The 12,120-nt window shown below is 53.1% G+C and overlaps 2 protein-coding genes across 2 annotated transcripts; one reads left to right on the top strand and one right to left on the bottom strand.

Annotated features, from left to right (window-relative positions):
* The first annotated feature begins 1,103 nt into the window (after nucleotides 1-1,103).
* LOC108159508 (protein dopey-1 homolog) lies at nucleotides 1,104-10,262 on the top strand. Its single transcript, XM_017292867.1, has 10 exons — nucleotides 1,104-1,256; nucleotides 1,460-1,638; nucleotides 1,697-2,944; nucleotides 3,026-3,344; nucleotides 3,415-4,210; nucleotides 4,279-4,387; nucleotides 4,452-8,776; nucleotides 8,856-9,051; nucleotides 9,112-9,454; nucleotides 9,527-10,262. The coding sequence occupies exons 1-10, from the start codon at nucleotides 1,104-1,106 to the stop codon at nucleotides 9,746-9,748; spliced, it is 7,890 nt and encodes a 2,629-aa protein (XP_017148356.1). The 3' UTR covers nucleotides 9,749-10,262.
* On the bottom strand, nucleotides 10,257-11,418 carry LOC117187912. The gene is made up of 4 exons (XM_033390863.1): nucleotides 11,183-11,418; nucleotides 10,748-10,815; nucleotides 10,520-10,682; nucleotides 10,257-10,460 (listed from the first exon to the last, which is right to left on the bottom strand). The coding sequence occupies exons 1-4, from the start codon at nucleotides 11,301-11,303 to the stop codon at nucleotides 10,369-10,371; spliced, it is 444 nt and encodes a 147-aa protein (XP_033246754.1). The 5' UTR covers nucleotides 11,304-11,418; the 3' UTR covers nucleotides 10,257-10,368.
* Nucleotides 11,419-12,120: the final 702 nt, after the last annotated feature.

Here is a 12,120-nt window from a genome sequence, read left to right on the forward strand (position 1 = left end):
CAGGTATCGATCATTCATCGGTTGGCTTAAAAATACTCGTGAAGAGTCACAGATAGAAAGGCAGAATCGACCATCTCTAGCAAGTTACAGCAAAAAAATTTGCCATGTAAAAAAAAAACAACGCAATCACAAATCACACAGAATAAGTGCAATATAAAATAATGTGAAATGTATTAAAAGCAACAGTAAGCTGCGGTATGCACCAACTCTGCCAAATGCAGTAGCTCAATCGATGTAACCATAATATATGAAGCGAAAACAAACACAAGTCTGTCTCTTTCTGTCTGAACGAACTCCCCACTTCCCTTCGCCATCGTCACGCGCACCTCTCTGTCCCTCCCCCTCCCGTTGGCGTGAGCAAACAGCAAAAATTCGTCATCAGCTGGTCTGTAGTCTGCCAACCAACACCAACAGTCGCTGCATTCATTCAGAGCGGAGAGAGAGCGTCGAAACACACTTTATCCTGCCACGCACTAGGGTAACATTTTCGTCGGTTCGAATTGATTCCCGGGAATTGTTGATAACAAATTAAAAACCTGAATACGCTGTACGCAGAACGGGGGTTAACAAGGTGAAATTTTGAAATGCTTTAGAAACTCAATTAAGCGAAACTTGTGTGCTGTGTTTGTGCTGTGTGTGTGTATATAGGAATAATACGCCAACAAAGAAGCCACCCGTGCCCGTTCCCATTCCCATTCCGCTGTTACGACAATTGCATTTAGCTTACAGAACCTACCCTCCCACACGCCTTCTAGTGTTACCAAGCAAGCAAGTGCGCTGGATGCCACACTTTTCCAATATGCAGAGGTGAAGAGCGGAGCGTTTTAAAATTGAAACAACTGTATACTGTATATACTGTATACCACAAAGACTTCAAAACCAAGGACACGCGACGCGAGGCGACGCGACACGACGACGACCACCATCCCCACCAAGCACGACGAAGGCAACAAGTGTTTGTGTTTGCTTTTTGCTAATTGCTATTGATTATTCGCTTTCTGGCTTTTGTTTTGCAGTGCTCCGACCAAGCCAACGACTCAATCTTTTGAGCTTGAGAGTAATTAATTTGAAAACCGAATAGCCGACTGGCAAAAGACGTCGCCATGGAGTCTGCAGACGCACTCATGGAGGAGCAGAAGCTCATGGCCGAGGCCAAGTACCGCAACTACATGACGAACATCGACAAAGCGCTGCGCAATTTCGAGTACTCCAGCGAGTGGGCGGATTTGATATCGGCACTGGGCAAACTTAGCAAGGTATTGAATCACCCAGCACTCAACTCCAGCCCAGCAAGGCCCATCACATCACAAGGGGGTTTTATCGCCGCAATGTGGCAAATGAGATATGGCCGGGTCGAGCAGAGCTGAATCACTACCTCGCTTTCCCCATGAGGGACCAATTCTTATCTCGGCTTGTTTTTAACTGGTGTTTTATTTTGTTTTGTTCTTTGCTTTGGCAGGCAATATCAAGCAATACGCAGTATCAGGTCATACCCAGACGCCTGAAGATTGCCAAGCGTCTGGCCCAGTGCATGCATCCTGCCCTGCCCTCGGGCGTGCATCTGAAGGCCCTTGAGACCTACTCGGTGATATTCAGCAAGACTGGACCCGAGCGTCTGGCCACAGAGTTTATTTACAGGTGAGTATCCACCCCAGCACTCCACAAAGAGTATTCTCTAATTGTCCTGCTCTTCCAGCGCTGGCCTGTTCCCCCTGCTGGGCTATGCCGCCATGAATGTGCGGCCTGCTCTGCTGGCCATCTATGAAACATATTTCGTTCCTCTCGGGGACAAGCTGCGGCCTGCTCTGAGTGGATTTCTGAACGGGGTCTTGCCCGGCTACGACTGCGGGCTGGACCACTTTGAGCGGATAAGTGCGTTGCTGAAGCAAGTGTGCTATGCCGTCAATCCCATGCACTTCTACACGGTGCTCTGGGAGTCGGTGGCCAATAATGCGGCGATCCGTCTGCCAGCCATCACCTACCTGCTGGAGCATTTCAACAAGCGGCTGGACATGCAGGAACAAATCTATGTTATGGGCCACAATCGGGAGATAATGATGTCGGCGCTGTGTGCCTGTTTGAACGACTCCCTGATCCTGGTGCAGCGCAATACGCTGGAGTTCCTGTTGCTCGGTTTTCCCATGCACACGGCACTGCTGGCCGAAGATGATCTGGTCAAGTTGGTCACCAACGGCCTCAATACAATACTGAGACGCGACATGTCGCTAAATAGGCGACTGTTTAGCTGGCTGCTGGGCAGCGAGGTGGCCAAGAACTCGCCCACCTATGACACCCTCTCGCTGGATGCCTCGGCAAACCCGCTGGACGAGCCACCGGAGCCGTACTTTGTGAAGCATTCGAGGTACATACTGATCCGGGCCTTAATCACAACGCTGCGGCTGAGTCTGGAGTGTGCCCCCATGGATCTGAAGCCCTATCGAATTATGTTATCGCTGCTTGACAAGGCAGAGATTGGCAGCGCTGTCCTGGACTACGTCCTCCACGACATCATACGAGCCATGTACATCTCCAGCGGCAATCCGGAGGCTCTCAAGTCCGCCAACCTTCTCTTCGCCACCTTCGATCCGGCCTACATCTGGAGCTACATGACTAACATGTTTGAGCGCGCCTGCCATCAGGCAAACTCCTCGGACAAGCAGGACAAGTTTCTGCCTCAGGCGAGTGCTGAAAGCGGCGATAAATTTGCTTGCGAGGTGGGCTCTGGCGATCCGTGTGTGCTGGAGATCTGCGTGCTCACCGAGTTCCTTCTGGAGACCGTTTCCCTGGAAATGTACACGGAGACGACGCGCGTCTATCTGCCCAAAGTGTTCCTGGCCATCACCCAGCTGCTGTCGCTTCACATGGATCGCGTGACCAGCAGCGAGATAACCGCCTCCCTCAAGCTCTGCATGAAGATCGTCTCTAGGGTGCAGCCCATGATAACGTAAGCGAAACAAAAGAAAATCACAAGATAATCTTTGGTAACCTATTCCTATCCGTCTATCTGACTGTTTGTCGCCCACAGAAGTCCCATTAAACTGAACAAGCTTATGGAGCAGCAGTGCGCAGGCTCCTCATCGGATGAGAAGATTACAGTCAATGCGGCGGCGGCAATCGACAGTGCTAAAAAGGGAGTGCCGGGCACACATACACAGGGAAGTTCCCTGGAGAAAAGCAAGTCGGACTCGCGTCTGAACCAGTTTGCGGAGAACTCGCTGCAAAGCGCAGATCCCAACGACGAGGATCTCATCCGACGCTCGGCCTCCAATCAGAGCGTGGGACGACAGAGTCCCAGCAAGAAGAAGGCCAAGTCCATTTCACGTCTCTCTGAGCTGGACAAGGATGTGAGTATCCCCTATCCCGAGATTTATTTGAAATAACTGATTGGTAAAGCATCCCATCCGTTTCATCCAGATAAGCGCCTCGGACACGGGCCAGCAGTCGTCCTCGGACCTAGACACTCCGCGGAGCATCAAGAAGCTCAAGGCCAAGGCAAAAGTGCCCTTCATACGCAGTCCCAAGAAACAGCGACCCAAGGACATTGTGCTGGTGCAGTCCGCAGCCGTCGCTGACTCTGCTGGGAATGTTCATGATGCCGAGGAGCCAAAGAGCGCCCCACCCGACCCACAGTCGCCGCAGTTCTATCTCGACGATGAGAGCCAGGCCACCCAGCAGCGAGGGTACTCGATACTGGAGAAGTGCATCCGCCAGTACGAGATCTTTTTCGAGGTATACGTGGCCCGCAAACTGCTACAAATCGAGTCGGATGGCGTGTCGGAGAGCTCGGTGAAGGTTCAGCTCCAGCGCAGCACCAGCACCCACAGCTCAAGCCACACCTCCAGCCTGTTTTTGGTAGAGCAAGTGCTGGAGTATGAGTGCCCCATCCGCGAGTCACAAATCGAGCGTCTGTTCAATTTGCTGCGCGTGGACAAAGTGCCGCGCTCCAAGCAGCTGCAACGACTCCTCAATCACTCTCTGCCACTGCTGGCCAGTGCCAGCGAGCTGAGCAGCGACAGCGAAGCCACGGAAGCCCCGGAGAGGCAGACACAGAGTCTGCTCATCGACACCCAGACGCAGCGTAGTGTCCAGCAGCTCGCCGAACTGCAGCTGAGCTTAAGCATGCGCGGAGCCGTCAAACTGGCGGCCTCATTGCTGGTGGAGATGTCCACGTTCCCCAACTGCAACAAGCACATTGTGCTCGACAGGAGTGGTGAGTGGGCGTACAGACTTTGAAAGAGATCAATCTCATTTGATTATTTGATGCTTATTCTCATTTAGAGCCGGAGTTGCCGAATTGGCTGAAGGTCCTGTGTCTGGTGGCGTGCTTTGCCCAAAGCGACAAGGAACTCCAGGTGTCGGCCATCACAACGCTCTTCGATCTAATCAGGTAAGCGATCAGTTTCGTCTACCGGCTTAACCCTGACTGACGCACAGTTGCCCTTTCCTCGTAGCTTATTACGCTCCCAGATCGAGCACACAACGAGTCCGGGAGTCACCTTCGTGGTGATGCTGCCGCTCCTAAAGTTCGGCCACGTCAGCTACATGGAGCAGCAGACACGAGTCTTTCAGCTGGTGAGCTCCATTCTGTGGGACTACCTGGGGGCCTCCTGCACGGATCCCGCGCAAACTGTGGCGCTGCTGCATCAGTTGCACAGCTGCCTGGAGAGCGGCCTCGTGGAGACGGTCATTGGAAACCGAATGCAGGCGCAGCATCTGCTGCAGATTCAGCCAATCCCTGGAGTTGGTAGAACAGCGTTGCGCAGCTTCCAGCTGGAGCGATTGGGCGATGCACAACTGCTGTGTCCCACAGAGTCCACCGATCGGTTGAGGGAGAGCCAGGCGCGCAGCTTCAAGAAATTCGAGTTGCTGTGGCATCTAGGCAGGGACAAGCAGACGTCGCGGGGATTCGAGAAGACCCTGCTCAAGGTGCTGGACACCTTGGCCCTGCCCCACTACATGTCCGAACGGACATTCGTGACCAACTGGCTGCAGGCCTCGCTGCTGCGCGGAGATCTGGCGCGTCTGACCAAGCCGCTCTACAAGATTCTCCTCTCGGCCAACTCGAAGCGGGTGGGCATTGTCCACATGCAGCAGCTGTATCGGGAATCTGCCGAGGCCGAAGGAGACACTGCACCTGCCTTCGAGCGGGATGTGTACGCCATCAGCTCGGAGCAGGGAAACGTCAAGTATCACCACATGGAGACCACCAGCGGGGCCAAGAAGAAGAGTCCCATCCGAAATTTACCCAAGAAAATCTTTGGGGTGACTCTGAGCGGAGGAAAGACCAACAAGACATCAAACTTCGTGAGCGACAAGACGGCCTTGGCCACGGAGGCAGCGCAGGATGTGAACACCATTGGCCTGATCATCAATCCCCTGGAGAATGCCACGGACTTTGACGATGAAACGGATCTGGAGGAGCCCCGCATCGAGATCCCCCACAAAGAGACGCCGCTGGAGCAAAAGCTCGCGTGTGCCATGGACGAGAGCGATCAGCCATCAGCCCAAGAGCAGCCGCCACCGCCGTCGCAGCAGCAGCAGGATCAGTCGTCGCACTTTGACCAGGACATAACCGACAACTCCGATAGCAGCGACTTCGAGTCGGACTCGGAACTGCGGGAAACCAGTCTGGAGAAGGAGGACAGCATCACGGTCAGCTCCAGTGCCGGGGTCAGTGATGATGTCAAGCGATTCGTGGGTGACTGCGAGCGCGTCACGGAGGCCCTTACGCAGCATGAGAAGATCAAGAGTCGCAAGACGTACCGTCTCACCCGAGAGAAGACTCCCGGCGAGCACAGTCTCAACTCTGTGGCCCCAGACCAGACAGAGCAGAGCTTGGCGGACATGCATGCGGATGCCCTGCCAGCGGATGAGTACTTCCGCGAGGATAAGAAGCTGGGCAAGCGCAAGAAGCTGCTGACAAGCAGCGACAAGAAGAGGCTGAGCTGCATATCGAAGACATCCACGGACAGCAACCTCAGTAACTCCTGCTCCCAGGCGGAGCCTGCTCCGGAGGGCGATCCTCAGGGCGAGGAGGAAGCAACAGCAGCCACAGACTCCACCATCAATGTGGAGGACAAGCGACGCAATCTCAGCCTGGAGACTAGCAAACTGCAGCCCGACTGGCAGAAGGCCCTGGAGAAGGGCAAGCAGAACGTGGAGATCCTTCGACAGAATGCAGCGGCGGCTGCTGCCGCGGAGGAGCAAACCAGTCTGCGCAGCTCCATGAAGAGCAGCAGCTCCCTGGCCGACGCAGCCCATCTGTACCACAACCATTTGCTCCTCTATTTGGCCATCTACGACACGCGCCAGACCTTATACGCCCTGCAGACGCTGCGCAACATCATATGCTGCGACAAGCGCACCTTCCTCTGCCTGTCCATTACCACCTCCTTCTCGAGCGCCAGCTTGAAGCAGCTTCTTGTCCGTCACCGCAAGAGCATCTCAGGCAAGGGATTCGACGGCAGTGTGGGCAACTCGGAGTATGCCCAGGGCTATCGCGGATGCATGCAGTTGGAGCTGCTGGTCACGCTGTGTCTATTCTATGCTCGCGGATACTTTCAGCGCGAGTCACTGGACGCGCAGCGGCAGTCGCCCACTCTGCAGGATATTGTCAATAACCGCAGGATCCAGCTGGAGAGCATTGAGCTGTTGACCCTGATTTGCTCAGAGCTAATTGAAATCGTGAAGGGAATGGGCAGAGGTCTGGCATGCTACATAGCCGATCTGCTGGCCCGCGCCAAGCTGCAGAAGGTTATGTTGCACTGCCTCAACAGCTCTGTCTGTAGCTACGGCCGCAGGGCATCCACCGGAAGCTATGCCGAGCAAGTTCTCAGCTTCAACGACCCGCAGGACGATCAACTGCACGCGGACTGCTTCCAGCTGCAGCTGCTGCGCCTCCTCCTGTCCGTGATCCGGCTGGAGCACGAGGTGCACCAATTGCGGCAGGACACACCGCCCGCAGCTGGCGATGACTCGACGGGCAACACCTCGCCCACCCGTCTGGCAGAGGGAGCGGCGGCCAATGTCAAGTATCTGCCCAACTGCCTGATTAGCCAGCAGCCCATGTTCCTAGCCGCCGTCTTGGGCGCCCTGCAGCAAGAGCGGCTGCGCCACCTGCACCGCAACTGGACGGACCTGGTGACCTCATCGCTCAACTGTTTCACCTTCGGCTCGCTGACCAACATCGTGATTAGCGTGGTCCATCAGCTATGCAACAACCTGGACCGCATGGCCCGACTTGGCCTACAGCAGCAGCGTCATTTTCCACCCGACTACGTCCTCTCGCAGCTGGAGGCCCTGACCATTCTCTGTCACTACTGCCTGCTGGACAACACCCAGCAGACGGCCCTCTCGCATCTATTCAACCAGGCCTATCCCCAGACCAGCTCCTCGGCCCAGAGCTCCAGCACTAGCCAGCTGCTGAACAGCTTTGTACACTCGTTCCTCTCGGCCAACGAATCGTCGACCGGCACATCGGCACCGGCACCGCGCAATCCGCAGCTGCAAGCTGCCCGCAATGCAGTGCTCTCGCACCTTCCCAGGATCATGAGCAGTGTGGCGGCCATTTGGGACAGCGAGCTGGGACAACTGCGTCCCGTGCGACAGCAGTTGATGGAGTTCCTGTCGCCCGTCTCGCTGCATCATGGCTGCAACTTCCTGGCCGCCGTGGCAGTGACCTGGCAGCAGAGGGGCAGCAGTAATGCCTCCAATGGCAGTGGACTGAGCATCTCCGACCAGTTCCAGCGCAACTCAACCCTTCAGGCCTGTCCGGGACAGCTGTCGCTGGTCTCTCTGGTGTCCAGTATACGGGTGATGCCCATGGATTCGTTTGTGATGACCCTGCATCAGGTGGTGAGGTCTCCACCGCCCATCCATCGGCCGCCCGCCCATCTGAGCATCGAGGTGAGCGCCCTGGAGCTGTTTTACTTCTACATGAAGTCTGCGCCGGGCACCCAGCTGGCTGACGCCTGGAGCTCGCTGCTGGCCCTCATTCGAGACGGACTCAATCTCTCGCCGCCGGCGCAGTTTGCGCTGCTGATGCTGCTCAACGAGTTCGTGCAGCGGTGCCCTCAGATGCCGTTCCAGGACAAGAAAGAGGTGAGGGAGCTGCACGACGTCACCTCGCGGCTGGTGGACTCGTTGTCGGGTGTGGCCGGATCCTGTCTGGAGCAGACCACATGGCTGCGTCGCAACCTGGCCGTGAAGGAGGACACCGATGGTCTGGCCAAGGACAACAGCATCGGCGGCGGTGGCGGCATCCAGCAGTACTCGCTGCAGGCCCAGAGCGTCCTTGCCAATATACTCTCGAACCTGTTGGACGTGGCCTACGGGTCGCAGGAGAAGGACAAGGTTGTGAACATTGTGACCCCTCTGCTGTACAACATTACGCCCTATCTGAAGAACCACACGGCCCGCAATGTGCCGTTCTTCTATGCCTGTTCGGCCCTCCTGGCCAGCCTCAGTGGCTACCAGTACACGCGCAAGGCGTGGCGCAAGGACATGCTGGACCTGCTCCTGGACAACTCCTTCTTCCAGATGCACATCTCGTGCCTCCCCTTCTGGCGCATGATCATGGACAGCCTGATGACCTACGACAACACCACGTTCCGCGAACTAATGACCAGGGTGTCGCTCTCACAGGCAGGCAGTCTGAACATCTTCACGTCGCGGGAGCAGGAGTTTGAGCAAAGGGGCATGCTGCTGAAGCGCCTGGCCTTTGTCATCTACTGCAGCGAATTCGACCAGCACAACAAGTATATGCCGGACATTCAGGGTGAGCGCAAATCGGTGGAAATCATCATCATGGAGATGTATCCAATCAAACGTTTAATTTTCCACACTTTTCCACGCAGAACAACTGGCAAACAGCTTGCGTCTGGTGCCTATGGGACCCTCAGTGCAGGCGGCTGTATTCCTATGCTTTAGGGTGCTGCTACTCCGCATGTCGCCCGATCATGTCACTTCGCTGTGGCCTATCATTATAGCGGAAATGGTGCAGGTGTTCCTGCAGATGGAACAGGAACTCAAGTCGGAGAGCGAAGAGCGCAGGTGAGTCCAGTCGATAGTGCCAGGTGTGATGTGCTCTCAACTAACCAATTTCTCCCTTAGCCAACAAATGCGACTGCCGTCGAGCATAGATGTTTCGTGGTCAAACAGTTCCGGTGCCAGCAACGGCATCAATGCCCAAACACCAATGCAGCATTGGCGATCCGTTCAGTTGGAGGCATGCAAGCTGCTGGAACTTGGCTGTGTGCTGCCGGCGACCAAACTCCCCCACTTTCAGATGTATCGGTGGGCCTTCGTGGGCACAGAGTTCGATGTGCACGAGGAGGAGGTGGGTCTGCCAAATGGCAGCCTGGAGAACCTGGCCACGTTGCCGACAGCTCTATATGTGCCCCATGTGAGACGTGTGGCTCGGCTGATGGACATGAAGTACACCAGCCAATCCCCGGTACGACAATTTATACAGATTTCATAATCTTTAGCGCCAACTAATCCCCTTATCTTTATATATGATATGTAGGTGTTGCAGCGTCCTAGCAATCGCCATTTAATGCTGAACTTCCAGCAGCTGCAATCGCTTCAGGAACTCTACGCCTTCTTCTCTACCCTGGGCATCAGCTGTCCGCAGCCGCGCAACTTTGCCGACACGGAACGGGATGTGGCAAATTGCCTGGAGGAGATCGAGGATGTGCTGGCCAATGATTTTCTGGAGAAGCTACCCAGTCTCACAACGCCCAGATGAAAACTGGCTACGCCCTACAGGCAGACCCCGACGCAGACGCAGACGACGCGCCTGTCGCACTTTGAGCTCAAACGAAATGTGAATCTAGGAGAGTTTGCTATGGAGCCGGCACATCGCGGCAGTGGCCAGGCAGCTCGCATAATCGCCACCATGCAGGCCACCCTCACAAGCCAAAATGCTGAGACGAGCTTCATGCAGATGCAGACCCACAACAATAAGAAGACCAACTTTCCATTTTATGTCTAAGTAAAGCTTTCGCCGAGTATGATAGATAGATAGCTAGCAAGAAAAGTATGGGGCGAGAATGGGCGAGCGTATAGCATATATATATACGAGTATAGATATCTGTAGTGTGAGATCGGTCGTTGTAACTGTTGAGTGTATAAGAGAAATAGTTGCCCCATAGCCCAATAGCCAGCCAGCCCCTGTATTGTATGTAATGTATATGTATTAAACTGTTGATAGTTGCGCCGAAGTCGAAGTGAATAAGAGACGTGTTTACGACAAATTGCAATCAAATACAAAAACGTATTTTATTCCAAGAACAACCCAGCAAGAAATCGGATGAGGATGGGGAGACACAAAACTAGGGGAATCGCCGTCTTTACCGAATATGAGACTCAAACAACAGGCACGGCCTGAGGAGTGCCCTCGCGGTTCTTCAGCTGCAGGTAGTAGGAATAGATAAGACGAGCGCAGAAGGCGACGATTACTGCAACAAAGGAGCGGTCTTTACTTTCTGTCAACCAGTTGGCGTAGGATAGCACTTACCAATCTGCAAAATATACGAAAGCAAGGCGCCAAATATATTATTGAATCCGGTGGACTCGCGATACCCTCCGTAGTGGAAGATGACGCCGAATATGGCAAATGGGAAACCGATGGCACAGATCAAGGCGTATATCAGCCAGCCGAGGAGCAGCAGGCGCTTGTACTGCAAAAAAGGTAAACAGGGATTGATGAATCAGAGCTAATCGCCATCCGTATGTCTTTACTCACCTTCAGGCAACCGATCAGCAATAAAACATTAGCTGTAACGGTAATGGCAAAGCCAACAAAGTTGACCACTGGAAAATATAGAATCGAAGAGTCAGTTTGGATTGTGTGACACACATAATACATGTCGTCATCATCAGAAAAGTTTCACGCTATTCTATTCAAAAACAGAAACGACAGCGACTTTGGGAACGTGTTTCGGTTTGGGGAGACGATTAGCTCATGCTTTATATGTACATATGTGTGTATGTATATACGATTAGGTATTCAGAAATATACAGAAAACTACACATGTATATGTTGATTTATCATTGTTTTAAGGCTATAGCATAGCTCTAGAGTCTGGGGCACACTATCATACAATTTAATTATATTTTGCCACAAAAGACAAGCGGATTTGTCCAAATAAACAAATGCCACGCCTTGAGTTCCACATACCCGTTGGCGCGAAGAGCACACTGAATGTGATGGCAACCAGCGAATAGATCGCTATGCCAAGGCACCAGCTCCGGAGATCTGTGTTGCATGGCCCCTGGTCGACAGTCAGATCGATTTTCATCTTGAGATTCTTTGGCTTCGGTAGTCTTTTGAATTTTCCACAAAAGTGAAAACCGGTCGAGATGCTATAGAACACAAACAACGGCGACCACAACGCGCGAGATTGAAAAAGTGAATGAAGCGTCTAGGTCTGCGGTCTAGAGCGCGGCGGCCGAAGCAACAGTTGCTAAATGGAGAAATGCTAGCGTGTGGGTGTCTGTGTGTGTGTGTGTATCTGTGTTTGGTGGAGAGAGCTAGCGCTAGTGAGAACCAGAATGTGTGGGCGGTTGCTTTTTCTGAGAAAACAAGCAATCGATAAAAAGATACACAACTTTATCATATTACTTACATTTAAAAAAGGGAATGCTTACATTTGAATTGAAAACGGTTATATTTAAAAAGCTTTTAAAGATGTCCGGCAACCCTGTCAGAGGTCTTAAAAAAATGGCTTAAAATTGTATAGGCAGAGTTAAGGATCTTAGTTAGCCAGGGCTTAGTGGGCAGGGCTGTGAGCCCTATCTAACTACAACATAGGGTATCTAACCGGTATATGGGGTCGACTGTTTGCCAGTGTTGGCATTTCAGCTTATTTTAAGCTAGTTTTTATAGCTTATAGCTTGAAATCAAGGTTACTTCAAATTTCAGCATGCTGTCGCAAAAAACATATTGCGTCCAATGCAAGCATGGCACAAACTAACAAAATACTTTTATGTAGAAAGTCCTCAAAAACAGAGGAGCAGGAGGCTGCACTTTGTGTGTACATTGATGAACACTCGTCCATAGCATAATGAAGTGGAAAAAATCATGTCATTACTTTAATTAGAAATTGAAAACAAAAC

Source organism: Drosophila miranda, chromosome 3, assembly GCF_003369915.1.
Source record: "Drosophila miranda strain MSH22 chromosome 3, D.miranda_PacBio2.1, whole genome shotgun sequence".
In the NCBI taxonomy this organism is placed as follows: domain Eukaryota; kingdom Metazoa; phylum Arthropoda; class Insecta; order Diptera; family Drosophilidae; genus Drosophila; species Drosophila miranda.

Coding starts and splice junctions, on each gene's coding strand:
- LOC117187912 (XM_033390863.1), bottom strand. CDS start 11,303: ATGAAAATCGATCTGACTGTCGACCAGGGGCCATGCAACACAGATCTC. Junction 10,816..11,182: donor TGTGCTCTTCGCGCCAACGG/GTATGTGGAACT, acceptor TATATTTTCCAG/TGGTCAACTTTGTTGGCTTT. Junction 10,683..10,747: donor TGCTGATCGGTTGCCTGAAG/GTGAGTAAAGAC, acceptor CCTTTTTTGCAG/TACAAGCGCCTGCTGCTCCT.
- LOC108159508 (XM_017292867.1), top strand. CDS start 1,104: ATGGAGTCTGCAGACGCACTCATGGAGGAGCAGAAGCTCATGGCCGAG. Junction 1,639..1,696: donor GCCACAGAGTTTATTTACAG/GTGAGTATCCAC, acceptor CTGCTCTTCCAG/CGCTGGCCTGTTCCCCCTGC. Junction 9,052..9,111: donor TCGGAGAGCGAAGAGCGCAG/GTGAGTCCAGTC, acceptor TTTCTCCCTTAG/CCAACAAATGCGACTGCCGT.